General features: G+C 37.2%; 1 protein-coding gene across 1 annotated transcript in view; it reads right to left on the minus strand.

Annotated features, from left to right (window-relative positions):
• The window catches only part of shi (dynamin-1 shibire), a 227,030-nt gene that overhangs the window by 55,802 nt on the left and 143,376 nt on the right, over nt 1-27,852 (minus strand). Inside the window, exons 16-18 of the mRNA XM_068392510.1 lie at nt 14,705-14,864; nt 8,172-8,303; nt 7,110-7,229 (exon numbers count right to left, since the gene is read on the minus strand). Of these exons, the coding sequence (XP_068248611.1) occupies nt 7,110-7,229; nt 8,172-8,303; nt 14,705-14,864 (412 nt within the window). The remainder of the gene's footprint in view (nt 1-7,109; nt 7,230-8,171; nt 8,304-14,704; nt 14,865-27,852) is intronic.

The raw sequence follows: 27,852 nt of genomic DNA on the forward strand, positions 1-27,852 counted from the left end.
TTGGAGCCCCTGGGATTACAGCATCCTACTTTTCCAACTAGGGTCGTAGCTTATCAATAATAATAATAATAATAATAATAATAATAATAATAATAATAATAATAATAATAAATAATAATCATCATCATCATCTCCTCCTACGCCTATTGACGTAAAGGGCCTTGGTTAGATTTCGCCAGTCGTCTTTATCTTGAGCTTTTAATTCAATACTTCTTATATTATAATAATAATAATAATAATAATAATAATAATAACTTGTGTATGTTACGTAATGATTTCTACAGAACATACAGTACAGGTACTATATGTTCAATGAATGCTACTACTAAGCCTTGAGGATTGCATCACGTGTCAAGAGATTTCACTGCATAGAATTTTGTAAATAGAATGTGGTGCGAGTGATCTGTAGTAATTTTCTTTAGCATATTTTAACGGTTGCAAATGTTGTAGGATAAATATTAATACGCTCACCGAGAAAGAGCTATCCATAATATATTTACAGTACTGCACTACTGTATATAAGAAATAACCAACTGTACATTAGACACATGCTACACGTTAGGAGACAAGCTGGTAGTGTTGTGAGATGACTTTACAAAGACAGTAATCACTTACAGCTAATTAAGCTGTACTTTAGTGATAGTATTATAAATACACTACACTATCGGTGAGTATTTTCAAATAGGAAAACAGTGGTTTGTTGTTACTTATACATACGGTAGTGTGGCAACGTCTTACATGTTGCGAGTTGTCTTGACTTGTACTGAAGTTGTAATAGTAATAGTAAGGTACAGTTATTTTTGTAAAGTTATATGAGCTACTATACCGAGATAGAAAACACATGAAAACATTGTAGTACAATAAAGAGGTTACCTCGGCAGCGGTCCGAGTTTCAGGAGGTTATGAGTTGACCCACAACAGGACGCCAAATTTGCATGAATTTTCGCTCTTCGCGGGTGTGTGTTACATAACCCCGCGAAGATGGAGGGCCGACTATATTATTGGTAGACTATCTCTCAGAATCTATAATAGACAGTCTACATGGATTAAAAAACCCTTTGTTTTTATCCTCAGAATTGTCTTGGTGCTTTTAAATATAGCACAGACAGGTTTGGATGTACCACCTTTGAAATTGGTGGTTTAGGCACATTGACTATGTAGGCAACCTTCTGGGACAATCCGACAACAGGGACTACAGATCTATGAACCATTCCCTCTACGACATGAAATGGAGAGAAAGCATACTGAATCTGAAAAACATCTCAACAAAACCGAGATACTGAAAGGGACAACAGTATTTGGCATGACAGTTCTGGGCTTCTTATCATTTACTGCCTAACTGTTCCATTCCTTTGTTCAGGGCACATATTTATTGAAAAGAAAGAAAATGGGACAATTTTTAAATTTCTAAAATTTTACGGATAGGGTATCGATGAAACTGATATTCTAGAGAAGAAACAATATGAACATAAGGGGAGATTCATAGAAATAATGCTTAGTTGTACCCAACTCATACTCAAATGTCAAGCCTGTTCTACACGTGAAATCAACACATTTTCTAGGATGACATTAACATTGAGGGCTCTTAAATTTTTTTTACTATAAATTCCGGATAATCTACTGCTTGCTCTACTAAAACCTGGAATACTATTCCAATTTGTGCTCAAAATTTATTAGCTAAATATACTTCCTAATTTTATCTAGGGCTGTTGTAGTGGCAGTAATTGGTCTAAATTATTTAGCGAATTTTGAGAATGCCATAACTGTAAAGTATGGAAGGTAATCTTGGCAATATACATCTGATGGAATTTGTTTCATAAAATCTTTATGTATATGAATGGAAGGAGACTGCAATTATCAACATCAGTGGGATATATTAACAGAATAGGATTCTATGTTAGGACAAGTGTTTATAAAAATAAAACTCGTCCAAATAACTGTGAGCTGAAATTTTACTATTTGTGGTATAGAAAATTTATAAACTAAGCTCTTTACGAGCAAATTATATTTACTACAATAATAAAGAGGGTTTAAAATAAAGTATCAAGTTTGAAGATCATTACTAATTACCTTCACCACCAAAATTGGAGAGGGTTTGTACTTTGCCCGTTTGTCTATTTGTTCATGTGTGAACAACTTCCTGGCCACAATTTTACTCATAGAGTAGTTAAACTTTCAGGGCTTAATTGTTATGTTGGGACGTGGAAGTGATTCAATTTTGAAAGTTCTAGGTCACTGATCAAGATCAAGCAAAAGGTCGAGGTTAAGCTGCTGTGGCGGAGGTCACAAATTTACTCATAGTAGTGAAACTTTCAGGGATTAATTGTTATGTTGAGATGTGGAAGTGATTAAATTTTGAAAGTCCTCGGTCAAAGGACAAGGCCTATGTCGAGAAATAAGCTGCAGTAGCGGAGGTAATAATCTTACTCTAGAGCAGCGAGATTCGGGGATTAATTATATCAAGACCTGGAAGCGATTCAATTTTGAAAGTCCTAAGTAATAGGTCAAGGTCAGGTTCGAGCAAAGTTTTGAGAAATTAGCTGATGTGGCAGAGGAGAGTGCTCTACTGGAGAAGCTTGTTCTTGGAATATGCATTATCGTTCATAAAACTTATAATACGTTTTATTTTGGGGGACATGGGAAGGGATTTGGTAACCAGGATAGGGTTCAAAAGTAATAGGAGGAGTATGTTGCAGTACAGTATAGTGCAAGCAAGAAACTCGCTAAGGGATTTAAAAAACTAAAAAAAAAAACTAATAGGTACCAATATGAAAATTGAGATCCATTGAAGATGCCTTATTCAATAGCATTCCCATCAACTTTGGAAATTTCTTCCAAATTAGATGGCCTAACTAACAAGAATGTAACTTGATCAGCAGCATTTCCCACAAATACAATAGAAATATACTTTACAAGATTGATTCCTAGATGTTTACCCTCATAACATTATTCACTACCCTGGGTTAATTTGGAAGAACTTTTTGTTACAGAGAAAACTGGAATACTGGCATATATTTCCAAGTAACCACCACTGGACAGTTCTTGTCATCTTTGAGAATGGGATTAGTTTATTACTAAAGTCTCTGGATATGCAAGGCAGTAATCCAGTTGAGTTATTTAAAGTAAGCTTGAATTTTTCGTAAAGAATATGTCAACATAGTTTATTCCATGGTCCTTACAGTATTACTATCACCACTGTCATTTGCTATTGTTAATTAACAATTTGGTGCATTTTACTTGTAATCCAACTGTTAGGAGGAATTTTATAAATAATTGACAATAACAGTATATTTATGGCAACTATACTCTTAAAACTACAATTTTTAAAAGTAATTTCTATTCTTCTTGATGATACAAAACCGAGTCATTTACATAGGTTTACTCTGTTGCTATTTTGCTATAATCAATCTAAAGTCCTGTATGATTGCCCTCTGGTCCCATTTGCAATGGGTAGGCGGGACAGGGCCTGCAGCTTAGTCCTTAATTTGCTCTTGGTTAAGACTTTCGGGGTGGATGAGGCAGGAAATATAAAAAGACTGCTTTATACAACTAGGAAAAATACAAATTGATCTAAATATCTATAGTTTATTCCTACGCGAATACAAGCCCTCATCATTTACATGGGTCATCCTTAAGTGGGAGGAAGTCACGTGAGACAAATATATCGTCAGTCTGACCCCTGGCCAAAAGGAAAACATCGACTATCATGACCAGCTGAGATGTGAGGCAAGATCATGATGTTAGCCTCAAATGAATCAGAGGCAAGTGATAAAAGCCACAACCAGACAACTTTGAATTTTTGTAAGAACAACATTTATGATTATAAATATACAAAAAATACCCAAGTACAGGAGGATCCAAAAATAGGGAAGGCACCATTCATTCTAAAATCTACTTCATACCACAGTTATGCTGAAAATAATTGATGATGCGAACGTTACTAACTGTCTTGCAGGGGAATAGTTTTCATACTATCCATTCAGCAGCTACCACCGGAACCTAAGGACAATGTGTCCAAAGATCTGTGGGTACAATCTTCTATGTAATGGGCAGTGAAGATGTTTCACTTTTACCAAACAGCACTGAGAACCTGTGCCACCAAGTGGTTTTTTGCAAAACGGAAAGGTAGTGGCAACACCACATATGACATGAGCCTTGGGAGGGGCCCCAGTCAACAATAGCGACAACCCTACGTATGCCATGAGACATAGGAGGGGGCCCAGTCGACAATAGCGGAAACACTACGTATGCCATGAGACTTGGGAGGGGGCCCCGGTCAACACTACTCCCGAGGTTTTGTATGCTCTCAAAACCAGAAAGAAAGCGTGTTCTTAGTTACTTCCTTCTTGTTTTGACTTGTACTTGAAAACAAATTAGGATTGTAAGGATGAAAAGGTGAAGTCCTCTTTAGATAAGGGTGAACTGCCCTTTAAGGACAAAGTAATAAACTTTTCTTTCCGGATCATTAGTTACCTTCTTGATTACTGTAACAGTAAAGGAGTCAAATCGGTTATTATTAATTGATGGATTTTGGGTCTTAGCTATGAATTCTGGTAAAAATGAATATGACAGATTTTTCCCTTCCTTGGAGTAAGACAGTAAATGAGACAGACCATGTACTGTACCTCACACTCTCTCTTTGATGATGCTAGAGCTAAGAGGAACACTGTCTTCAATGTTAAGTCTCTGTCAGTTGCTTTGCAGAGTGGCTCGTAGGGTAACAACTTTAGGGACCTTAGAACCTTTAAGACACTTCAAGGCGGGTGTTTCAGTTCCCAAGGTGGGCACGACTGCTCTAAACTTCAGATCAAAGCCCAGTTCCCACAAGGAGTGGTAAATTCCCTTCGGTTTAAAAACCTGGCTTATGGATGAACGATAGCCTTTTACCAGTGTGACCGTGAGAAGTTTCTCCTTCCGCTTAAAAACTAAATCTCCATTCACTGGTATAGTGGCCTTGATTGGAGCAATGTTCCTCCTATGACACCAATGACAAAACAGTGACCATTTTGCATGATAGACCACACCAGAGGGCTTGTGGAGGTATCCTGAAAATTACTTTGCAGTGTGTTACAAAAAGCCTTTCTTTCAGGAGGCACTGGATAACTTCCAGCCGTGGAGACAGGCAGTGAGCTGCTTCGTGAAACTTTTCACATGCGGCTGATATAGAAGATTTGGCCAATTTGGAAAATCTCTTGGAACTTTTATGAAAAGATCTAGTAGGTCCAGGTACCATTCCACTTACAGCACTCATGATCAGAAAAGCACAGTTAGGACTGCAGTTGAATAGTAGACATCTGGACATCATAGCAACCGAGTAAAGTGAGGACTCGGCTGCAGGCTCCGTTGCTACTACCCAGCACAAGTGGGACCAGAGGGCAACCATACAATATTGCTAACCCCACAGAACTTTTTTAAATTTGGTCATAGCAAAAAAGCAATAGAGAAAGCCCATATAGATGATGAGCGTTTATATTTGTGGAGGAACAATTCAAGATTAAAACATCTCAAATTAAATTTTCTAAACCATCATTGAGCTTTGATATTTTAAATAAAATGGGCCAAATTGTGAAAGGGAGTCTTGCCTATCAAAATTTCTTTGCATCATGCTTTTAAACCATAACAGCACAACTTTAATTTCTTAAAAATTTCCTTTGGCCTCTTTTAAACTATATACAAAATATTTCTAACCCTCACATAGCGTGACTTTTTCCTCTCTTAAGAAGAATAAACCATTTAGGCAAGCCCATTAAATCTACATATTTAACAAAAGGGTCCCTTCAAATTTCTTAAGATATAAAAATGGTTTGTATTAAATGCAAAACATTTTAAATTCACAAAATTGAAAAAATAATTAGCATAAATAAAACCAAATGCTTGAACAGTATTCAGGGAACTGTACACGCACTTTCCCCCAAAAAAATGTATATACTGTAGTATGTTATGCAGAAATGGTTTATCAATGTAAATCAACAACTAACTTCAGAATAATCAGTAGACTACATCATCATTGATGAAAGAAATAAATATATTTGCTAAAGCTTGTATATATGCTTGCAAGGTGCAACATTTATGTTAATAAACTAGGTGTATTTGCAAAAGATACTACTGTTTGACCTATGATTTGTAGAAATGCACAATTGCTACTTTTACTTGCCATTATTTCCCCCCCCCCCCAGAAGTGGTTAATAATAATAATAATAATAATAAAATAAATAAATAGATAGATACCTGCATAAAGAATCAAAATGCTCTTGCTTTATTGATTTTTTTCTTAGCACAAGTTTGCAAAAAAAAATTACGGTAAACACTAATTGTGAGTTTTTGCCCAGCTCCTGAGCATAATCTCAAACTGAAGTTGTAAAACATTGATGTTTAGGGAACTTGTGTCAAACGACAGAAGTGCAACACCACGACTAAAGTATTATTCTAATTAATTATTTTTGGAGAGAAAAGTTAATATCTTATTAAACCTGACTTAATAAAAATAACTCTTCAAAGAAACATATTACTACTGTATTGCCAAATAACTGTTCAATGGATTAAATAGCCTTAAAAAATTCTACGTAGTTGGTTAGTTCTTTTTAAAGCACAAATCGGTTAAAATGCTAGTTTGCTAAAAGGTAAAATCAAAATAGTAACAGTAAACTTCACCATGCTTGTTACTTGATTTTCTTCTTCCAAACTCTGAAAATGTATCAAAAGGACGACATTACAAGTTCCCTCTAGCTATAAAACATCACTCCGAACTTCAATGAAGTATGCAAATAAATGAAAAGGTCCCATTTAAAGGGTTAATTCAACAACCAGTCAGCAATAATGGAATAAATTTTCTGTATATATATATATATATATATATATATATATATATATATATATATATATATATATATATATATATATATATATATATATATATATATATATATATATATATATATATATATATATATATATATATATAAATATATATATATATATATATATATATATATATATATATATATATATAATATATATATATATATATATATATATATATATATATATATATATATAATATATATATATGAATAAAGCTATACCATACTTTATAAACATGTGTATCCTACCTCTTCACCATTAGCAGAGTCAGATACTTTCTCTGGATACACTCCAGCTCGGAGGAATGAAGCTTTCCAAGAGTCCATATCATCCTGCGTTTCAACACCCAACTGAAGTTCTTTGTAATCCTGTTAAAAGAAAATTCGATATGTGCACATGACCAACTAATATATTTTTTACAGAATTTGGGCCATATTGTCTGGCATTAAATACAGGGAGACCATTCAGCACAAGAACCAAAGGACAACTGAAATAAGACCCTGAAGATGCACTATTATCTTAAGAGGTTGGACAGCAAGATGGAAGAAAGAGAAGGGAAACTGAGGTAAAGTAGAAATTACAAAAGAGGGGGGCAGCTAAAGGCAGAAGGGGTGCTGCAAAGGTTCTTTAATAAGACCTTCAGTACACTACAATAGGTGCATTAGCAACATCAACCCCGTTCAGGGATATGACCAACTAAAATATTTTCATCAATGTCAATATGTTTTCTCAGTAATATTCAAATAGCTGAATAATAATTAGTAATTATAAATCCTCTGAGATGCTACATATCAAATACTAGAAAATTTCATCTACCGAGATTCCTACAGTATCATTTTCCACAGATGACTTATGAAGAGGACACTATTGTAAAGGACAGACAATTGAAGGAAGGTTTTTTACATCTATAAAATAAAAGGACTTACCCCAGAGACAAATAAATGATTAATAAGATTTCATTGGTTACAAGAAAATTTAGGATACATGTAAGGTCTAGGCCATGATTCTGTAAATCTTAAAATTTTCAACACATGAAAACAGCAACTCTGGCAATGGATGACTATATAATATAACTTTAAAATTGAAGCACACAAGGATGATGAATAAAGACTGCCAATGTCAGGTGTGTAACCCATGTAAGAGAAAATTTAGCATAAAAGATAAGAATAAGTGTGACTAGGCAACCTGTCAGCAATTCTCTAATTAGTAAAAAATCTTGATACTGAAAAAAATATTAAAAGATAATGAAGTTTGGATACATTCATTTTCTTAGTTCTCAAAATATCCTAAGGTAATTTTATGTAACTTACCTTGTATACATTCCTCTGATCCGGATTGTAGAGAGCAAATACGTGACGGCGAGACATGAAGCCCTGCTCAATATCCTTAATTTTTAAACCATCCAACATAAGCATATACTTCTTGTCTCTTTCTTCTTCATCCTGTAGAAAAAAAATTAGGGTAAATTAAACATGATTAGTATTTTTCAACATAGATGAAAAATTGATGTTAACATAGCTACGTATATAAAAATATAAATTGTTGTTTAAAATATATCTCATGAGTCATAACATAGCCTATTTTGTGGTTAAGAAATTGTACCAAGCAACTTAAGTCTTGTGCCAATAATTGTCTCATTCTTTGTAAACCAAGGTGGCAATTCAGTGAACTTCTAAATTCACAATGGCACTTTTTTTCTCCACAACCTACAATTAATAAAGAGCTTGTAGGTCAACAGTGCCTTCAGCAGATGCTAAACCTAGCAGAGAAAGTCTTTTTAACAGCAAGTTTATTCATAAGTTCAAAATGAGAACCATTTTAAATATAAAACTTTAATAGATCTTAATCTATCTAGAAGTTTCAGCACAGTATTCTGCATACAGTAGATCTTCAGTCCTTAACTGAAATGAACAGTTTCTGTTCATAAAAAAGATAACTAAAAACCAAAGTCTTGCTTATTCTTTCCACATTCTTTTTTATCCTCATACACCTGACAACACTGAGATTACCAAACAATTCTTCTTCACCTAAGGGGTTAACTACTGCACTGTAATTATTCAGTGGCCACTTTCCTCTTGGTAAGGGTAGAAGAGATTCTTTAGCTATGGTAAGCAGTTTTTCTAGGAGGAGGACACTCCAAAAACAAACCATTGTTCTCTAGTCTTGGGTAGTGCCATAGCTTCTGTAACATGGTTTTCCACTGTCCTAGGTTAGAGTTCTCTTGCTTAAGGGTACACTCGGGCACACTATTCTATCTTATTTCTCTTTCCCATGTTTTGTTAAAGTTTTTATAGTTTATAAAGGAGATATTTATTCTAATGTTACTCTTCTTAAAATATTTTATTTTTCCTAGTTTCCTTTCCTCACTGGGCTATTTTCCCTGTTAGAGCCCCTGGACTTATAGCATCTTGCTTTTCACATGGGTTGTAGCTTAGCAAGTAATAATAATAATAATAATTTATTTTCTTGTTTCCTTACCTTTCTAGGCTATTTTCCCTGTTAGAAGTCAAAGGGGCTTATAGCATCCTGCTTTTCCCACTAGAGTTGTAGCTTAGCTAGTAATAATAATATACGCCTTGGGTAGTGCCATAGCCTCTTTACCATGGTCTTCCACTGTCTTGGGTAAGAGTTCTCTTGCTTGAGGGTACACTCCAGCACACTATTTCATGTTTTCTTTAAGATCAAAAATTTTAAGTAATTTTTATTTTTCCTAACATACTTACCGAGAACTACTTTCTTAGGAGTTACCTGTAATCTCCTCTCTACCAACCAGAGTTTTGTGTAGTATACCCTAAACCCGTTTTCCATGGAGGGCTAACTCGGGAGTAAGAGAACGTGCCCCGAGGGTGGCCTTTGCGCTAGGTCGAGGTCCGCTTGGGTCGTGAGCGCCAGTAAGTTCTCTGGTCGCGACGTGATACCACGTCGCTCTCGTCTCTCTCGACCCTTTGTGTCCGCCTCGTGTGTCCAACGTGTTTACCGCGTGGTAACTTGTGCTTATCCCTTGTGTTCCTGTGCGTTCACTACCCTTCCTTGTGCTTCCCAATTGTATCCCTTTGATTCCCTGAGTTCCTGTGTCTTGTGTTTGTGCGTTATGGAGCAGATCCACCGTTGTCCTGGGCCTAGAGCCGGAAAATCGTGTGGAGCGTTCCTCTCCAAACCTGAAGTGGATCCTCACTCCCTTTGCTCTTCCGGTAGGGGCAAAGTTTGCTCTCCTTCAGATACGTGCTTTGAGTGTGTTGGTTGGAGTGAAATTCAATGGGTGCGTTACGGCACGAAGAAAAAGAAAGCATCGAAACGTTCGCCCAGGAAATCTAGCGTCTCTTCGCCGCTACCGTCGCCCAGTGGATGGTCCGACGGGGCTTCTGTCTCTCCTTCCCCTACCCAGAGTAGGGGACGAGGTAAGTCCGTTGTGGGGAAAGAGCCGGGCGTTCTTCCCCAGGAGTCTGGTGTGTGTGAAGTGGGAGTTGCAGCCTTCTCGGGCTAGTGAGGGGCCTGGTAGTGCTGTGTCAGGGAGTTCTGGAGACTCGGCCCTTGTGCTTGGGGGGCACGTTTCCTCCGATGACCCCTTATGGTCTAGCAATGTTGTTCCTGTGTCTTCGCCCCCTTCGTGGGCCTGTGTTTCAGGTTCTTCGGCAGGCGGCGACACCCAGGGTAAGTTAGGCTCCGCAGTAAGTGATACCTTCGGATGGAAGCTCCCTAAAACACCAAGTAGGTCCCCTATGCGGATGGAAAAGGGCCTGGATCCTTGGTTCCCTAGTGTTGGGCGCCAACCCTCTTTTCCAACCCCTCTGACGGAGGTTCCAGAAACCTTCCTGCAACCCTCTACCTCGGGTACGCAACGAGTCGCGAAGCCCTCCGCGGCCCCCGCTTCTGCCCGCCGTGCGGTTGGTACGGTGTCGTCGGGCTCTTCGGATGGTGGGGAGTCATTCTCTTCGGGAGAAGAAGCCAGGAGGAAACATCGGCGCCGGAGGGAGCGGTCCAGGAGCAGGCGTTCCCGCTCAAGATCCCGTTCCAGGTACAGCAGGAGGCGGTCCCGCTCTCCACGGAGGAAACAGAGGAGGAGTAGGTTCCCCGATGGTGATTGGGTATTCGTTCCCCGTAAGTCGGAGATATAGTGTTCCCCAGACCGGCGGTCCAGGGATTTCTCACCAAGGAGACCATCCTCCAGACGTAGTTATGACCCTCACAGGGAGAAACGGGAGAAGGCCTCTGCAGGTAGGCGTAAGACCGCGAAGCCTCCGGTTCACCCCGCCCAGCGGGGGGAACTGTGCTTTCTTACGGGCAGCCTGGCCGAATCAGCCCAGCTGGTGCGGCCCTCGGACTTTAAGGAACGGTTCCCGCTGTCGGGTCAGCCCACGGGATCCGCGTCCTCGTCCCCCAGAGAGCATGATCGGACGGTAGTCCTCGCCGGTACGGCGATGCCAGTCCTAACCCCCGCCCCTGGTACGGAGGTCTCCGCCGGGGAAGACCAGTACCTCCGCAGGGGAGTGCCTGTTGTGCCAGAACCAAGGCGCCCGGTGGGAGTGCCAGGTGACCTGGCTCCCCGGGCCCAAGTCGAGGCTTCGGCCGACGGTAGGGAAGGTTCCCCGACAGAGGACTCGGCCTATAGAAAAGTAATAAGTCTGATCAGGAGACATCACAGGATTGAAGAACCGGTTGCTACCGATGAGGACTACTGGAGGTCCAGCCTTACCCTGTTGATGCAAGCTCCTGTCCAACAAAAAGCCTCCCTGGCACTTCCTGTGGCCCGAGATCTCGTCCTGGGCCGAGAGCACGTTGATAAGAGTGGTGGCAGGCAATGCCGAAGCTCCCAAGACGCAGAGCTCTTCGAAGCTGCTCCAGGGGCTCAAAACACAGAGCAGGGTCTATGTGCCAGAAGGACAACGACCGGGAGCCTGCAAAGTGGAACCTGCTCTCGACATTCTTGGACAGGGCGCCTCGGAGGACAGAGCCTCTTCAGCCCCGATCTGTTTTTCTCAATCGGAGGCTGCGATGATGGAGGAAATGTCTAAGGACCTAGTGCACGTCTCCTCTTGGTTAGACTGGTGGGCTTCCACACTAGTGGGTGTGCAAGCAACTTATGACCTGACAGACCCAGAACAGGAAAGCCTCCTGAGGGAGCTTATCATCTCCGGGGGCAAGACCCTTAGGTTCCTCACCTACCAGTCCCTCGCCCTGTCAGCGAATTGGGTGCTTCGCAAGAGGGACACCATCCTAGTGAAACTTTCCCGGAAGGTCCCAGATAGAGAGGCGAGGGCCATGAGGAGCCTTCCTGTGTGGGGTGACTCCTTGTTCCCCTTGAAGGAGTTAGAGGAGATCATGGAGAAGGTGGCTAAGAGGAAGGAAGTAAATGCACCCAGGCCTACGCCGGTAAGGAGGCCGCCCTACAAGAGGTCAGTCTCAGACAGTGCCGCGGCGCCTCGGGCCCCTCCTAGCCTGACGAGGAGAGAAACCCCTTCTTCCTCTTGGGCCTCAGCGCCTCAGCGCCCCCCCCCCCCTTCATCAGAGTATCTTACTCACAGTTTTAAGAAACCAATAAGTATGACATGGGATGCCTTTCCTAGTGCAAGGGAAATCTCGTTGTATATTAGAACTTTGTACCCAGTCATGGATTCAGGCAATGAAGTTTGTGGCAGTCGTAATGGCAGGCATAAAAATTTCTATTTGTGTTCCGTCAATCGGAATCCAGACTTTGACGATTCCATCTTCGATTGTCTTCTTACCATCATAGCCATGGCTAAGATGCAAGAAACTGATAGAAAGGCCTCTTTTGTTCTTGTAGCTAATTTCAACGGTCCTCATAGGAAGTGGTTAAATCCTGTTTCTCCTACTAATCGCCATGTCTCAAGAGCTATGAACTTCGTCTCAAAATCAGGCTATAAGCAATTCATAAGTGAAGCTACTCTCAGGTCTGGTAACTGCTTGGACCTGGTATACACTGACTTCTCTGGCATTATTACAAGTAAAGTCTGTTCTCCAATTGAACATCTGATCATACCTTGATTTTATCAGTAATTAAGAATGAGCAGCCTGTCCCTGATGTGTCAAACTCATAAGATTTATATAAAATCTCAAGCTGACTGAAACAGCATTTTGAGTGATCTTTTGAATTCCAATTGGTCACAGTTATATACAGTGTCAAGTCTGTTGTTTTTTTTAATGAAAACTTGGTCAACATAACAGATATGCATATCCCTTCTTGTGTCCTAAAGTACTGAGTGAAAGACAAACTATGCTTCAATGATGATTGTAGACGTGCTTATTTGGAGAAGCAGGACTATCATCTTTGAAAGGGTAACAGATCAGATATGACTTGGAATAACTATACTCAGCTTAGAGCGTTTGCTCAGAATTTATGCTTCACTTAAAAAGGAATACAAATCAACCATAAAAGAAACCCTTTCTGGTACAACCCAGGAACATAAGTGGTTGGCTATCCTTAAACCTGCACTCTATGGTGTAGACTTAACAGTTCCTCCTTTACTCAAACCAGATGGCTCTATCACTCACTTTCCAAAGGAAAAAGTAACTCATTTGCCAGATGTGTTTGACAGTAAAAGTAATAAGAAACTATCTTCCTCATTGCTGTTTTCCTAAGGTTAATATAACTAGTTTAGCTTGTTGGTTGTGTTAAATTATAACTCTCTTGATGTACCTTGATGATTAGGTGTAGACCAAATAGCTATCCTCCCCCCCTTTTTTTTTATAAAGATTGCCGATTTCGTAGTTTTAGGTTCTCTGTTCTTTACCAAAAGTTAGCAGGAAGAGGTTCATTTGGAAACTGTAGGCTGCTCAGCAAGTGGTCTAGCTGCCTTAGCTTCCTTACAGGACAATTATAGCAAGCAGTTAAGGGGAGAGGTTACAGTTTAGTCTGGGTTAATGAAAAGGAATGACTGGCCTTTTCTTTTCTTCATCTTCCCCTCTCTTGAGGCACAGCACCTAAGGTCCTGCTAGATGGCTCGCATCAACTGTAGGTAAGCACCATTTTGCAAGTTCTCTAAATATGTCTCTGTTCATACACAAATATATTCAGTTCCATCACCATTCTCCTGGCGAGGGGGACTAGGGTTGCCTAGGTCTCAGTGTGCATAATAACAAACCCATGTTTATACATAACAGATATAATCACAGAGTGGTTCATCATTCATTGGCCATTACTGCACAGGCCATCGACCTCGCTTGTATTATCAAACCAACAGGTTCACGAGGTACCATTCCCAAGCTTCCCTAAGCTCGGATGTGTCAATCCCAAGGCAGTTTTCATTTAGTTGAACGGACTACCACCCACTTATAGGCGAGTCTCCTATGTAAAGATCAAGGGGTTGTATTCATGTCCGAACAAATTACAAATTTAGAAATAATTTCTATTTTTCCTAACTATACAAACTTGAAATTTTTTACACATACATGTCCCACCATCACCTTCCTTAAGTCAGTCCTGCATGCCATTTTAGTTTTGTTGTGAGCTACTGGAGGTTGTTGCCACCTGGCTGAGTTTTTAGAGCCTTAACGCCAACTTACGCTGAATTAACTCCTACTTAAAGAACTTCAGGTTTGTATAGTTAGGAAAATGCAAATTACTTCCAAATTTGTCATTTTTAGAAAAACTTAAAATCTCAAATTCTAATTCATTAATTCAACAATCAATTAATATTCAATCTGTAAATAGGCTACTCGATTAAAAAACATATGAGCCTTTTATTGCAAACAAATATAAAATAGGATGAAAATATTCTCTTTCCCACTAGCTAGGGTACAAAATATGGAACAATAATAAACTAAAAATACTAAAACTAGATAATACTTAATGGCTCTATAAAAAGTAATTTTCCATGTAACTTGCCTTGTACCAAGAAAGTGATTCTGAGGTTAGGACAAACCAATAATCTCGAGAGCCACCTTTCATGAAACCAAGGTTGGAGATGGACATAAAACCTTTTCGGATGACTTGGTTGCCGAGTTTGCGACCTGACTTGCTTGATGTCTCGGATGTTTGCTGGGCACTAAGGAATAATGAATAGGAATTAGATTGTATTCATGATTTAAGTAATTTCTTATGATTAAGTCTTACATTAAACACTTAAATATATCAAATAATCTTCATTAAACTTATAAAATAACAGAAATCTAAAAATCTTAATAGGAACTTAATCTATTTTTTTTTACTATCTAATCCCTCTAATTCATGTAATATTTGCATACAGCACACTTCCTCCAGCAAAATGGAACTAAATACTTTTAAATTAATTTACTTCAACCATACTATGCTACAGTGAGGCTATGAGAATAAGGATTCAAGGTAAATAAATAAAAAAAAAATTATCAGGTATAAACTACAGGGAACTTAACCTTCACGTAATACAGCAGGGCCTAACATTACTTAAGAAAATGTAGCCAATTCCAATAACTCAGCCTTATATAAAAAGAAATATACCTAATCACAATACCAATTATCTGGAATTAGTGTTTAACATTACTAAATTTATCACCTGTTAAAAAATCTATCTTCAGAGATTACTTAACATCCGCTTGAATTCAAAATCACTGAAAAATTAAAATTCCATCAATTGCTGCAAGTTTTACAAATACTTTATTAATTTTCCTCTATACAAAAAAAGACAGGTCCATCTTAGCATTGCTATATAACAATGTTTGATATCTGGGTAAATACTACATTCACTACAAGCATGACCTTTAAAAATTTAACAGGTCAATCTTAAGATCTTCAAAATTAGCTGCTTATGAAAAAATTCTACCTAAAGATTATCTTTGAGTTTTTTATACATAACTGAGAATTGTATAAGCAATTTTCAATACAAAATAGTATGTTACACTTGAAGGCACCGGAAAGCTCCTTGGTAGATTGTATGAAAGACAACTATGAACTTGGGAAAACTGTTAATTATTCTACAAGAGACAACCAATTAATAAGCAAACAAACTCAGTTCCATGAAACACCAGAGGAAAACACACCGAATTGCATAATTAATTTGAATTAAAAGATTTATATAAATAAAGGGGGAAAAGTGCATTTACTTTTGCACTGTTAAAATGAGTGAATAGGAGGAACGAACTAAGAAAATATATAAACATACTTGCAATGTAAGGTCTATATCAAGTTCCAATTTTGAGAAGTGTACTGCAAACAAATTCACCTGTAAACACCAACTAATTACCTCTTCAAAAATAAAATTAGATAAACCTACCTAAGGACCAAATTTTAAAATAAACTACAAAATGAAAACTAGTCAAAACATATGACAAAATCACTCAAACCTACAGAACTTTAACTAATTACTTGCAAGAACACTAGTACATATCAATGCAAATTGATACTCACTAATTCTTACACGTGATAGCACTAGTGTATATCAATGCAAATTGATACTCACTAATTCTTACTCGTGACAACACTAGTGTATATCAATGCAAATTGATACTCACTAATTCTTACTTGTGACAACACTAGTGTATATCAATGCAAATTGATACTCACTAATTCTTACTCGTGACAACACTAGTGTATATCAATGCAAATTGATACTCACTAATTCTTACTCGTGACAACAATAGTGTATATCAATGCAAACTGATAGTCGCTAATTCTTATTTGTGACAACACTAGTGTATATCAATGCAAATTGATACTCACTAATTCTTACTTGTGACAACACTAGTGTATATCAATGCAAATTGATAGTCGCTAATTCTTACTTGTGACAACACGTGTATATCAATGCAAATTGATACTCACTAATTCTTACTTGTGACAACACTAGTGTATATCAATGTAAATTACAGTTAATAATTTTTGCAGCATTACTACAGTACTTTTTGTACTTTATTATAAGTCTTGATGGTACAGAGATGCATAAAGTATAGAGCATAAACTGACTTGGAAAAGCATTTCAACAAGAAAAAATAAATGAAAAAAATTCCACGACTGTTCACTATCACTGATTATTCTACAATCTGTCATAAGGACAAAACCAAAACAGCTAAATTCATGAATTACTTGGTATTTTACATTAGTCTAAGAAAATAATGCGCAAGAACAATACTTAGCATTGACGTACTACTTCTGTAATTAAGTGAACAGTTAACATGTTAAATGAGAAATTAATATGATCAGAAAAATTCAATATATAAAAATTTCAGTGCATTAGAACAAATATTTTCTACGTGCTGCTCACAAATACAATGGGGGGAAAACTTAGGCAGTGTCCAGAATACAGTCTTTCCATGCATTTCATCTCAGCTAAAACCCAGGAATTTGCCTCTTCTATTTTGTAAGTAAAGAAAGAGAAAGAAAGAGAAAGAGATATCACCAAGAACATAAGCTTCTAAGGCTATGAGTACATAACAGTTGGAAAGTTATAAAATAGTATTTATAAGAACAGTTGAAAGAGAAGCTCAAATATCATGGCATTTAATACTTTGTACTCTTCTTATATTGTACAATACTCTGCAACTTTTTACTAGGTTACATTCTGAGAAACCAACTGTTATGCCAAGAATCCCAAGTTTTAAAAGAATACTGCATTTATCAAATTTCAGAAACTAGCCTGTTAACATTACACACATAATAATTACATACTAGTTGATCAAAATCTTCTAATGCTATGTTATTTTATGACATTTTGAATAAAGTAATTTATTGAATACACTGTATTATCAATATTTTTCTCATCAATTAACCAAGACTTTTTTAATTTATACAATTTGTAATAGTAAAATACTGTGCCAGTCAACAGCTGTCGTCCAAAATAAAAAGGGTCACGTTAATCCAACAAATTTAAATACAGGCCTTCTTTACATAACTAAGTTTTAACAATTACAATTTTAGGTTGAGGGGTTAATGTACAGGGCTATTTTAACACAGCATCATGAGATTATCACACTACTTATCAAAACTGTGTGAGCAAATTAAAATGAAAACATCTACACATTCAAAAACCCCAAGTCAAATCATATTATGGAAAAGACATGTGTACAAAGTCCAAAATATTCTATAAACCTATCCAACACTACCAACCACAGCATGATATAACTATTGCTTAGAAAGTAACACTAACACCTTGGGAATTCAATTTGAAAGGAAACATTCTGGGCACTGTCTTTTTTTTTAAAATGCCAGCACAAAGGTGATAAAATCAAAAATGTTATACAAGATGCTACTTGAGAAAATCAGCCAAACACCTCACAAACCATGCTCCAAATAAAAGTTTACATACAAAAGGTAACCAAGTAACCCACTAACTACAGCAAAGCATTGTAAAATAATAAATACTGCACTGATTTAATACACAACACTACCCTACCCTGATTAAAATGGTGAATTAAGACTATCAAGGAGAAATAGCAATGTCTAGTCATAAGTAACTGTATATCAGTAGCAATCCTGTTTGTGCCACGGATTGTCAAGTTAAAATTCCTTGAAGTTGAAAATGTTAGAAACCTAATACAAATGCATTTAATATCTCAGTTTTTATATAAAGATATAGTGTAAATGCAACTGTACAAATCTTGGATAAACAAAATGCATCCATTATCTCAAATTTTTTCCAAATCATTCTTGAAACTTATGCATTAAAATAACACACCTGAAAACCATAACCCTACAATAGTTGGTAGGGTTAATAAAATATCATGCAATAAAGTCCTATGAATAAGTAAAATATGGAATTTTAGTAAAAGCCTCATGATTTTTCCTCCCAATCATAATACTGTGGCACATTTCAAACAAATACCACTACATACTAGAGAAGACTAAGAGCATTTGTACAGTTCAAAAAAGTACAAATAAATTTTAAGGTTTAAAAATCCTCAAGATACTTTTGAAAAAAACCCAAATAACGATAACTGATTATCCAATTCAACTGTAGCAAATCTACGAGTTTGAACAGCTCCATAACATTACAAATGAGAACTGCTATTTTTACCTGTGTCATATTTGCTTTTCTTTCTTTATGAGCTAATGTTTCTTGATATAAGGGCTCAAACGGTAACATGTTTTCCTTCATAAGGATTACTAAGAAGTTCATAAATGAACTATTTAGCTGATAGGATAGGTAGAAAATAAAATAATTTTGATATTGTACTTTTAGTGTTAGCACCAATAAATCTGGATATCAGTAATGAATAATTATTGCTGGTAATTTCTTTGAAATAATAAATACTTTTTAAAATGGAAGAGGTTAGACACCAACGACTTTCCTCAAAGTTATTTGAACTGTACAAATGAAAATAACTGGGATAGCAGAATACATAAGCATTTCTTAAGAGACTAACAAAAACAAAACATTCAATACAAACGCTTGATTTGCACTGCACTCATGAAATCAAATCCAAACCAGAAAAAAAAAAATATTAGAAAAATCATCAATAATGCAGCTTCATAGAAATCAAAGAATAAAAGACAAAATATTTTTTCTCAAATGTAGTGTATTCAGTACAACTAAATTTCAGTTCAACAAATCCTCAAACAAAATTAATACATAATTGCCACTTTGTTTGGACCTATTTGTAAATGACAAAAAAAAAAAAGATTGTCTAAAAAAACTATCATAACTGCATTTTGGCAGATCAATTCCATATGGAGAAAATGTCCTTATATATGGCTGCAACATTAGACTCCAGTAGTAATAATATTATACTCTATTTTTAATACCATTGTTTTAACTTATGCTTTCTTTTTAGGCTAACAAAATTGCTTTATTAACTTCCTCGGGAGACTTGAGATGGACACTACACATTAAAAAAAAAAAAAGAATTCTAAACCCAGAGATGTTCAAGCAATAATTTGGGTCTATTTTCACAAAAGTTTTTAACAGCAAAATCCCACCTATACTTTATGCTTGGAATTTGTTGACATTATAAAGGAGTTTGTGCATAATGAATTTCAAATCAATTCACATTCTTAGTCCTAAGATACTGGGCACCTGGTATGTATGCCTTTAAAAAGTAAATGTCACATGAGTCAGGACTAGTGGCCTCTCTCCATCCTTCATTATGAACTTTTGCCAATGCATTGGTGATAATCTCTAAAGCCCTGTCCACAAGATCGAGTATGCCCAACGGGCAAACAGTGATACCAGACCACGATAGTTAGTAAGAATGATGGTTAATGACGTCAGAAGCGGGAAAACCACAGACAGGGATTTGGCATCATACAGTGTTGCCAGATCCCTGCCTTTAGTTTTCCCACTTCTGAAGTCATCAACCCTCATTTTCACTAACTATTGTGGCCTGGTATCACTGTTTGCCCTTCGGGCATACTGGATCGTGTGGACAGGGCTTAACAATTCTCACTTCTACAATTGATACAGATTTTTTAAATAGTAACTCCAATACATAAGCAATGTTAGTTCTAATTTTGTTGACATCTCAGGAACAGGCTTTGAAAGATAATCTTCACAGATTATGAACATTTGCACTCTTTCTTGACTTAGTTTCAGTTACATGCCTTGGTATAATAGATTAAATGGTCTACCTTACTATCCTTCACTAATTATCTATAATTTCAATCTTACAAGTTCAAGTTTATTAGTGCTGTATTATTATCAATATTATAAACAAGGTTCAGAAATGCATTTCAATTCATTACGTAGATTATACATTAAAACTTTCGTAACAATGGCAAAGAATCAGTATTAATTACTAAATAATAAAAAGCTATTAATTTTAGTCAAGAAGTAATGCCCACTACAGCATCAACAAAAGTAAAGGTCACCACATTTCCTATCAAATTGGTAATTTTTTCTTTCATTCGTAACAATATACGAAAATTGATGGAGAGATGTCACTTACGATACCAAAATACTATCTTTGTTAGTTTACTCTGTCACCTTTCCATACCTACAGAAGCTGTAATGGCAAATATAAGAGCAGCTTGAAATTAAGAGCAATATATTTTCCAAATTTGCTCTGTAGAACAAAAATATAAGAATCAAGACTTCATAATTATGGAACTATATTGCTCTTGTATCTAGAATTATAAAATTATGTTTTGCTATATATTATTTCATGAATTTTCACCTTTCCAGGTAGTCTTTACAACTATGCATTGACAAAGCAAGATTATCTTCATGGATTTTTGCTTTCATAAGAAGCTAAGAACTACACTTTTCCCAAGTAAAAATATAATTTTAATAACAAAATTTATTAGTTCTTTACCCGCCTGATATTCACAGTGCTCCTCTAGAAACTGCTGAAATGTTAACGTCTACCCTAAAATTACTTGTTTCCTGTTTTCTCTCCTTGAAATAAATGCCTTTCCCTCTAGTGAAGTATCAAGTTAATTTAAAGATGAATGGTATGTCGCACTTAGTTTTTATCTTTTCAGTCTTGAAATCAAAACCAGATGACTAGCCTTCTAATATTCCTATTCAGTGAAGAGAAGGGGGTATGCATAAAAATAATTTCTATTATTAAAATTGTTTATTTCTGTAAAACTCCCCTGATATTTATAGTGCTGATCACCCCTCTTTGATGGAAGTTGGTTTATGAAGCTAAGAGATAAGAAAATAACATTCTAGATTAATAAACTGTCAACCCCTGCTCTTGTCTAGTTCAACAGTAACCAACTTTAAATCAAATACACTTATAATAACTCTAGTTTCTATAATAGGTTCCTAGCATACTCCGACGATCAAAAATTTAAAACTAATACACATATTACCCAACAACTTGAACTTTCTCTGAGAAAAGTAATCGTAAATTATAACTGAACAAAATTTAACAAAATTTATTAACAGTTTATTTAAACTACAGTAATCACTTGACTTGTGGGTGTTCTGTTCCAAGAGCTCCTCCCCATCCCCATGACATCTAAAACCCATTGAAGTAGTAATTGTAATTCAAGTTAAATTTTTTATCACGTTTTATACATTTTAATATTTTTTAATCTTTATAAATCTATGCTTTTATGAGATCAAAAATGGCATGTTCTAAGCTTTTATAAGCTAAATAATTACTTCTTTTTTTTTTAAATATAAAAAACATGAATCATATCTGCCCCTAAAAACCCACAATATAAAGAAGAGCCCACAAAAAAAAGGTATGTATAATATAGTCCTAATTCTGCTATACACTGGAGGACCAATAGATGAACCACATCATGGCGAGATATTGCTCTATACTATATCCTTCACAATTACCACTGCACCCAAGTCCAGTAATAAAAAATAGGCTGCTTTTTAATAAAGCTTTGCAAAATCAGACTTAGTACACCACTGAGCTGCAACTATAAATTCTTTCCTAAGAAAGATTCTTATAAAATATAGGAAAGTTAGCTCTCCTTATACTACATTTTGGCTTTGATCCTTTAATTCCTTCATCTGAATCAAATCTATCACTAATACTTAACAAGAAACAATATATCTTCAAGGAAAAGAGGTGGCTCTGAAATCCTAAACAAATGGAGACTTTTACCTATATTTTAGTCATGCAGGTAGAGGCAAAATCATAATCTCATCTATAAAAAACCTACATCATAGAAAAAGCCCTGCTGTCCACTTAACTTTAGCTCATGCTAAAGCTAAAATAAACACAGATTTAAATGCGAGATGATAAAAAGAACTATCTTTGCTAACTTCAAACAAAGCCTTTTGAAATGTAACAATTTAACACTACATTTAGATTCCAATAGTTTGCAATGACAACAATAGGTTTTCCAGTATTAAAAACCCTGAATACATCCTCAATAACAGCCAAAGCAGCTAAGTCTAAGCCTAGATGCTTGAGTACAGTATTGACCCTGAACCTCTAATTGTCTATAGCTTAGCTTAAGTAAATAATTTCCTAATAAAAGAAATAGAAATCTCAACAATCTATCCAAACTAATGCTTGTTACTAAAACATTTCTTGATTTGCATCATCAAAATAAACTTTCCTGTCTTTGATACAAATTATTGATGGACTGCCTTTAGGGATCAAAGATAGACAATCAAGAGTATTTATTAAAACAATGTGGCTCTTACAATACAGTGGGAATAATCTATTAGGTTAGGTGAAGCGAGCAGGGGTTTGACTTGTCTGAAAAAATGTACTAAGTACCCTTCTTAGACACTCCAACAACAGACACCACAAAACTGTAAACCAACCTCTCTCCATCCAAAATGGAGCCAACAGCTCAAATGATAAAGAAGAAAATGTAGAGACCTACACTCAACTAGGGCCTCACCTACCAAGTGAGGGTATCCAAAAAGTGCAAACAAACATATCCCTTTCTTTTTTAGCAATCTCCACATTAGGCTTTCATTACCAAATCTAAATCCCTTATTACACTACATGATGAAAAGATGTGATTGGGATTATTTATACAAACTCTGTCCAGCATGAAAGTATTTCAGGTATCGAAAACAAAGATACCGACATGGTTCCAAATCAACAACAGTGTTGTTGTGTCTGAAAAAGAGACTTGATCCATCTATGAAGAGAGAAGTCCGGAACCCTTACTTCCAAGGGCACTCCCTGGGTTAACTGACAAGGATTGTCCCACCATGTAACTAGTTGAAGTTAGTTTAGCATCTATATAAATAATAGCTCATAAACGCAATCATAGGACTGAAAAGACAAAAATCTATGGCGTACCCATGCCTAGAAAGCCGACATTAACATCCATAAACTAGATCTACTTCCGTCACACTATAACCTCTCGAGGTCATACAGTTTAAACACAGATTCCACTACATTGGATCCCTCTCTCTGGTTACGGCTTATTTTTCCCTATGCCTACACGTACATCGAATATTCTGCCGTATTCTATACTCTCTCTCTGTCCTCATACACATAACACAGATTACCAAACGATTCTGCTCTCTCAAAGGGTTACCTGCTGCACTAATTAGAGAATTCTAATCCAAGACAATGGAAGGCCATGGCACAGAGGCAATGGCACTACCCAAGACTAGAAAACAATGGTTTTGATTTTAGAGTGGTCTCCTAGAAGAGCTGCTTACCATAACTAAAGTATCTCTTCTACCCATACCAAGAGGAAAGCAGCCACTGAACAATTACTTTGCAGTAGTTAGCCCCTTGAGCAAAGGTGACTAACACCTGTGTGAGATCATGATGCCTTTTTTATTCTAATTCTGACAGCAACATCATATCAAGCATAATAATTCCATGTGCAACTGGGTTATAGATGCCATATGGACCAAAAGAGTATATGCATGAAGTCACTAGGTAGTGAGGCAGTTGCACTTCGAGAGCTTCCGCTCTTTTGATGCATAATAACCAGGATTACCCATGTTGAAGCATTCACAGAAAATATTACTAAAGTGGAACTCAAGATTATAATTAAATGTTTCAAACATGATGAAGCTGATATTGATTATAAAGATTCACAGAGGGGCAATTTCACATCTGTGACATATTTGATCTAAAATATGACCCATACAGCAGAGTAAAAAATAATAATAATAATGATAATAACATTGAAACTTAATTCCGCTCTCCACTAAACAGACAACTGACTAACTAGTCCTGTCCTCACACAGCACCATATCGAAAAGTATAATTCTGAACTATGATCCTTCAAATAATACTTCCAAAACATCAAAAGGATACCAAGCCTTTAACCACTGCAACTAAAGTCAGGTGAAAAAAGGAGAATTTCATGAAATAAATAAGTAGAGCCTCTGCGATGGTGAAGCCTCCACCATTCTGAGACCTTTAAACCTAACCATGTACATCTGTCTGCAATTACTAAAACTAATCCATAACACATCTGCATTCAGTTTCTGGTTTTTCCAATGTAGATAATCATTTAAACATTGTATCAAAAGGTCCAAGTTAACCTGGCATCTCACTCCCCATAATAATATATATCTACTCCAAAGTGGACCAAGTTACAATTTGTGAACGGGTTCATCATCTTAAAAGAATGAAGGTTATATTTATTCTACACTTGTACACAGCTGAACAAATACTTCCTAAAGATTTTCTTTGGCTAAAGACTTTAGCCTGTACTTTTAGCAACTACTAAACTGTTATAACTACTGTATACTGTAGTTTAGATAAATTGTACATGTCATTGATGAACTATTCCAAAAACTTGTGTATTCGAAAGGTGAAAACTGATGACCACTGATTTAGTGCAAGATTATAGGACCAATTCTTAAATTGATTTGTATTTTTCTCAAATATATAAACCCAAGTCCTTTAACAGAAGTATGTTTTCAGCGTACCTAGAACTCGGCCATCAAGACTTATAACGTGATGCCAGTAGTTACTGGTGGGTGGCTACTTTTGACCTTAAACCTAGGATTTGTGGGGTGGTTGAGGTGGGAAGTGTAACTTACAGGACTCAGGTTTGTATAGTTAAACTTGCTTAAAAAATTGTGATTTGTTGCTACACAAACAACCCTCATCCTTTAATAGTTATCCTTATGAGGGAGAAAGTACATATAACCAACTGGCTGGTTTACTTCCCTTGGAATGTCAAAGCACTTTAGTCATATGTAAGATAAAAAGTGATGACTCCGGTCAACCTCCTCATGACTTGGACATGAAGAGGCTGATGTTAGGATAGGTTACTACCATAGACTGGTATACAGTAAAGGGAAGACCCTTTGTCAGTGTGGAGGATATGTTGTCTAAATGTATGGTCGTAGGAGGTCATGGGTGCATACCATTGGCCATCCTCCCCTTTGTTTGAGAGGATGGGGGAGATACTTCCAACAAATTTATTGCTAAGAAACACTGCTCAATCACATGGCTCACCTCCATCCATCGCCTGGTCTAGCAAATGACGGAATGGCTGCTGCACCCCAAAGGAGGGCAGGTTTTTAAAGGCTACTCATGAACGGCAGAGGCAAGGGACAGAGACAATGCCCTGGCAAGCAGGAAAATACCTTGGAGACTGACCATATGGACATATGATCAGCGCCCATGGCCCCCTATCCACCCAAGCTAGGACCAGGGAGGGCCAGCCAATGGCTGCTGATGACTCAACAGGTAGACCTATAGGCTTCCCCCAAACCCCCATTTCTTAGCTCACAAAGGATGGTGAGGGTGCAGACACTAAAGGAATTAACGAGTTTTAGCGGCACTCTAACCCCAGTCTTGTGATCACCAGACAGGGACATTACCAGTAAGCCACTACAGCCCAGTCAATCTTAACTCTTATTCTGTACTTCCATCCATACACCTTTTTCATCCAAGATGCTTTTTGTCTATTGGGAAGCACATTTTGCTACAATATTTTGAGCCCATACCAATTTTTCAAGTATACAGATATTGTATCTGGGAACCTGTGGATAATCCCGTAGGTAATGGGTAGTGAAAGTCATCTGTTGCTAAACAATTACGGTCTTTGCAAAAGGTGCCTTTTGACAGGTTCTATCTATGAACTAGGGTAGATCAGATATTTTGGCTTAATGTGATCGAATCAAGCGCGGTTATCTCTGCGCCTCGTGAGTGTGCTTGTCAATCGTTGCACGAAGCCAGAAAGAACAGCATTTGATGATCTTTCCTTATTCATTCCATAATGAAGTAAATTCCTCCCGTACTGAAGTAGGAGGCATAGTGGCCCCCCCCCAACCCGGAAAGTAAGTCATTCTGATCCTAGCTAGTCACCTTTGTAGGGAAGAGAAAGAATGGTTGGACTTGAGGCCGCCTGGATTGAGGTTCTGGCAACGAACTCCTGAACCAAGGAGCTGGAGAAGATATTCTATCCTTTAAGAAGACTAGCGACACACAAAAAAGCTTTGCCATTTCCTATTCGCTTTGCCTGGGCTACCATGGGCTGGAAAAGTCCTCTGTTTTCCAGTTATGAGAAGCAAAGCATACAACTGTTCCAACCAGTGGTTCATCCAGGATGTGGCCTGGAGACTCAACATAAAAGCTACTTCATTGTAGGCAGACTCGGAAGTTGTTATGACGGTAGGCTCCGACCAGAGTCGTTCCATGGGTGTCAGTGAAGTAAGGATTATAACTGTAGGACCAATAGGTTGAGGGAAAGGACTAGTTTCCACAGGTGCACTAAATCTCTTCTGCCTAGGGAGTGCCACAACTTTGTTGGAATGGCTTGCTCCGAGATTTTCTTAATTGCTTCAAGAGCCAGTTCAGACAAAGGAAGTTCCAAGATGGGTCTTGAGCCCTGAGGAGCCTCAAATAACCAGCCAATGGAGGTCCTTACCAGTCTTGAGGTGAGGGGCCTCAAATACGCAGTCAATGGAGGTCTTGCCCATCTTGACCAAAGATCTGGAAGCTTCCCCTAAGCCTTGCTTGATAATGGCAAGGACCTTTAAGAAGGTTGCTTCAGATCATAGGTTTTCTATTTATGACGCTGGAGCAGGCTCCAAGTCAGATATGTGTCAACTTTCCCAAAATTGGTACCAGGGAGTCTAAACGATCCATTATTCATTGAAATTAGACTAATTTCCTTCCTGGTTCTAATACAGAACTTGCCCAATTTTCTCAAAAGGAAGGGGTCACAGCCAAGGGGCTCTATTCCTTAGCAGCCTTGAAGGTGCCCTTTGCTCCAGCATGAACCTTGGAGACTTATCTAAGACCTTTAGTGCTAAGGGCTTGCACATTCAATTTGAGAGGACCTGTGGACCATCTTGTCTTTTGGTTGCCTTTCTAAGGTCAAGGAACTCATTCTGTGATGTTGAGACTGATCGCAAATGGGACATCACTCATAAACAGGTGGGTTCTTTCAAATACGTAAGAGCTACAATCATTGTACATGCTATAACGCTATGTATTTCTGAGGAGGGTATCTTCTAAAATCGAAACATTATAGCAAACATGAAATCATAGTTTATAGCTTTATCATACAGCGAATGTTGGCTCAAAGCTCATAAACAGTGAGCGTAAAGGTGAGAGGGCATTTGTTCACTTCTGTTAGAATAAGAACAAACAGAAGATGTCATGTTGCCCATAGGAGCAAAGAGCGCGCTCTGGGTATGCTAACAGGTGGAGTGGAGCCGCACTGAAGATCCTCTTCTATCCTTCCTCCTATAGAATCATGCATGCATGCAC

The sequence above is a fragment of the Palaemon carinicauda genome, chromosome 18, assembly GCF_036898095.1.
Source record: "Palaemon carinicauda isolate YSFRI2023 chromosome 18, ASM3689809v2, whole genome shotgun sequence".
Classification (NCBI taxonomy): Eukaryota; Metazoa; Arthropoda; class Malacostraca; order Decapoda; family Palaemonidae; genus Palaemon; species Palaemon carinicauda.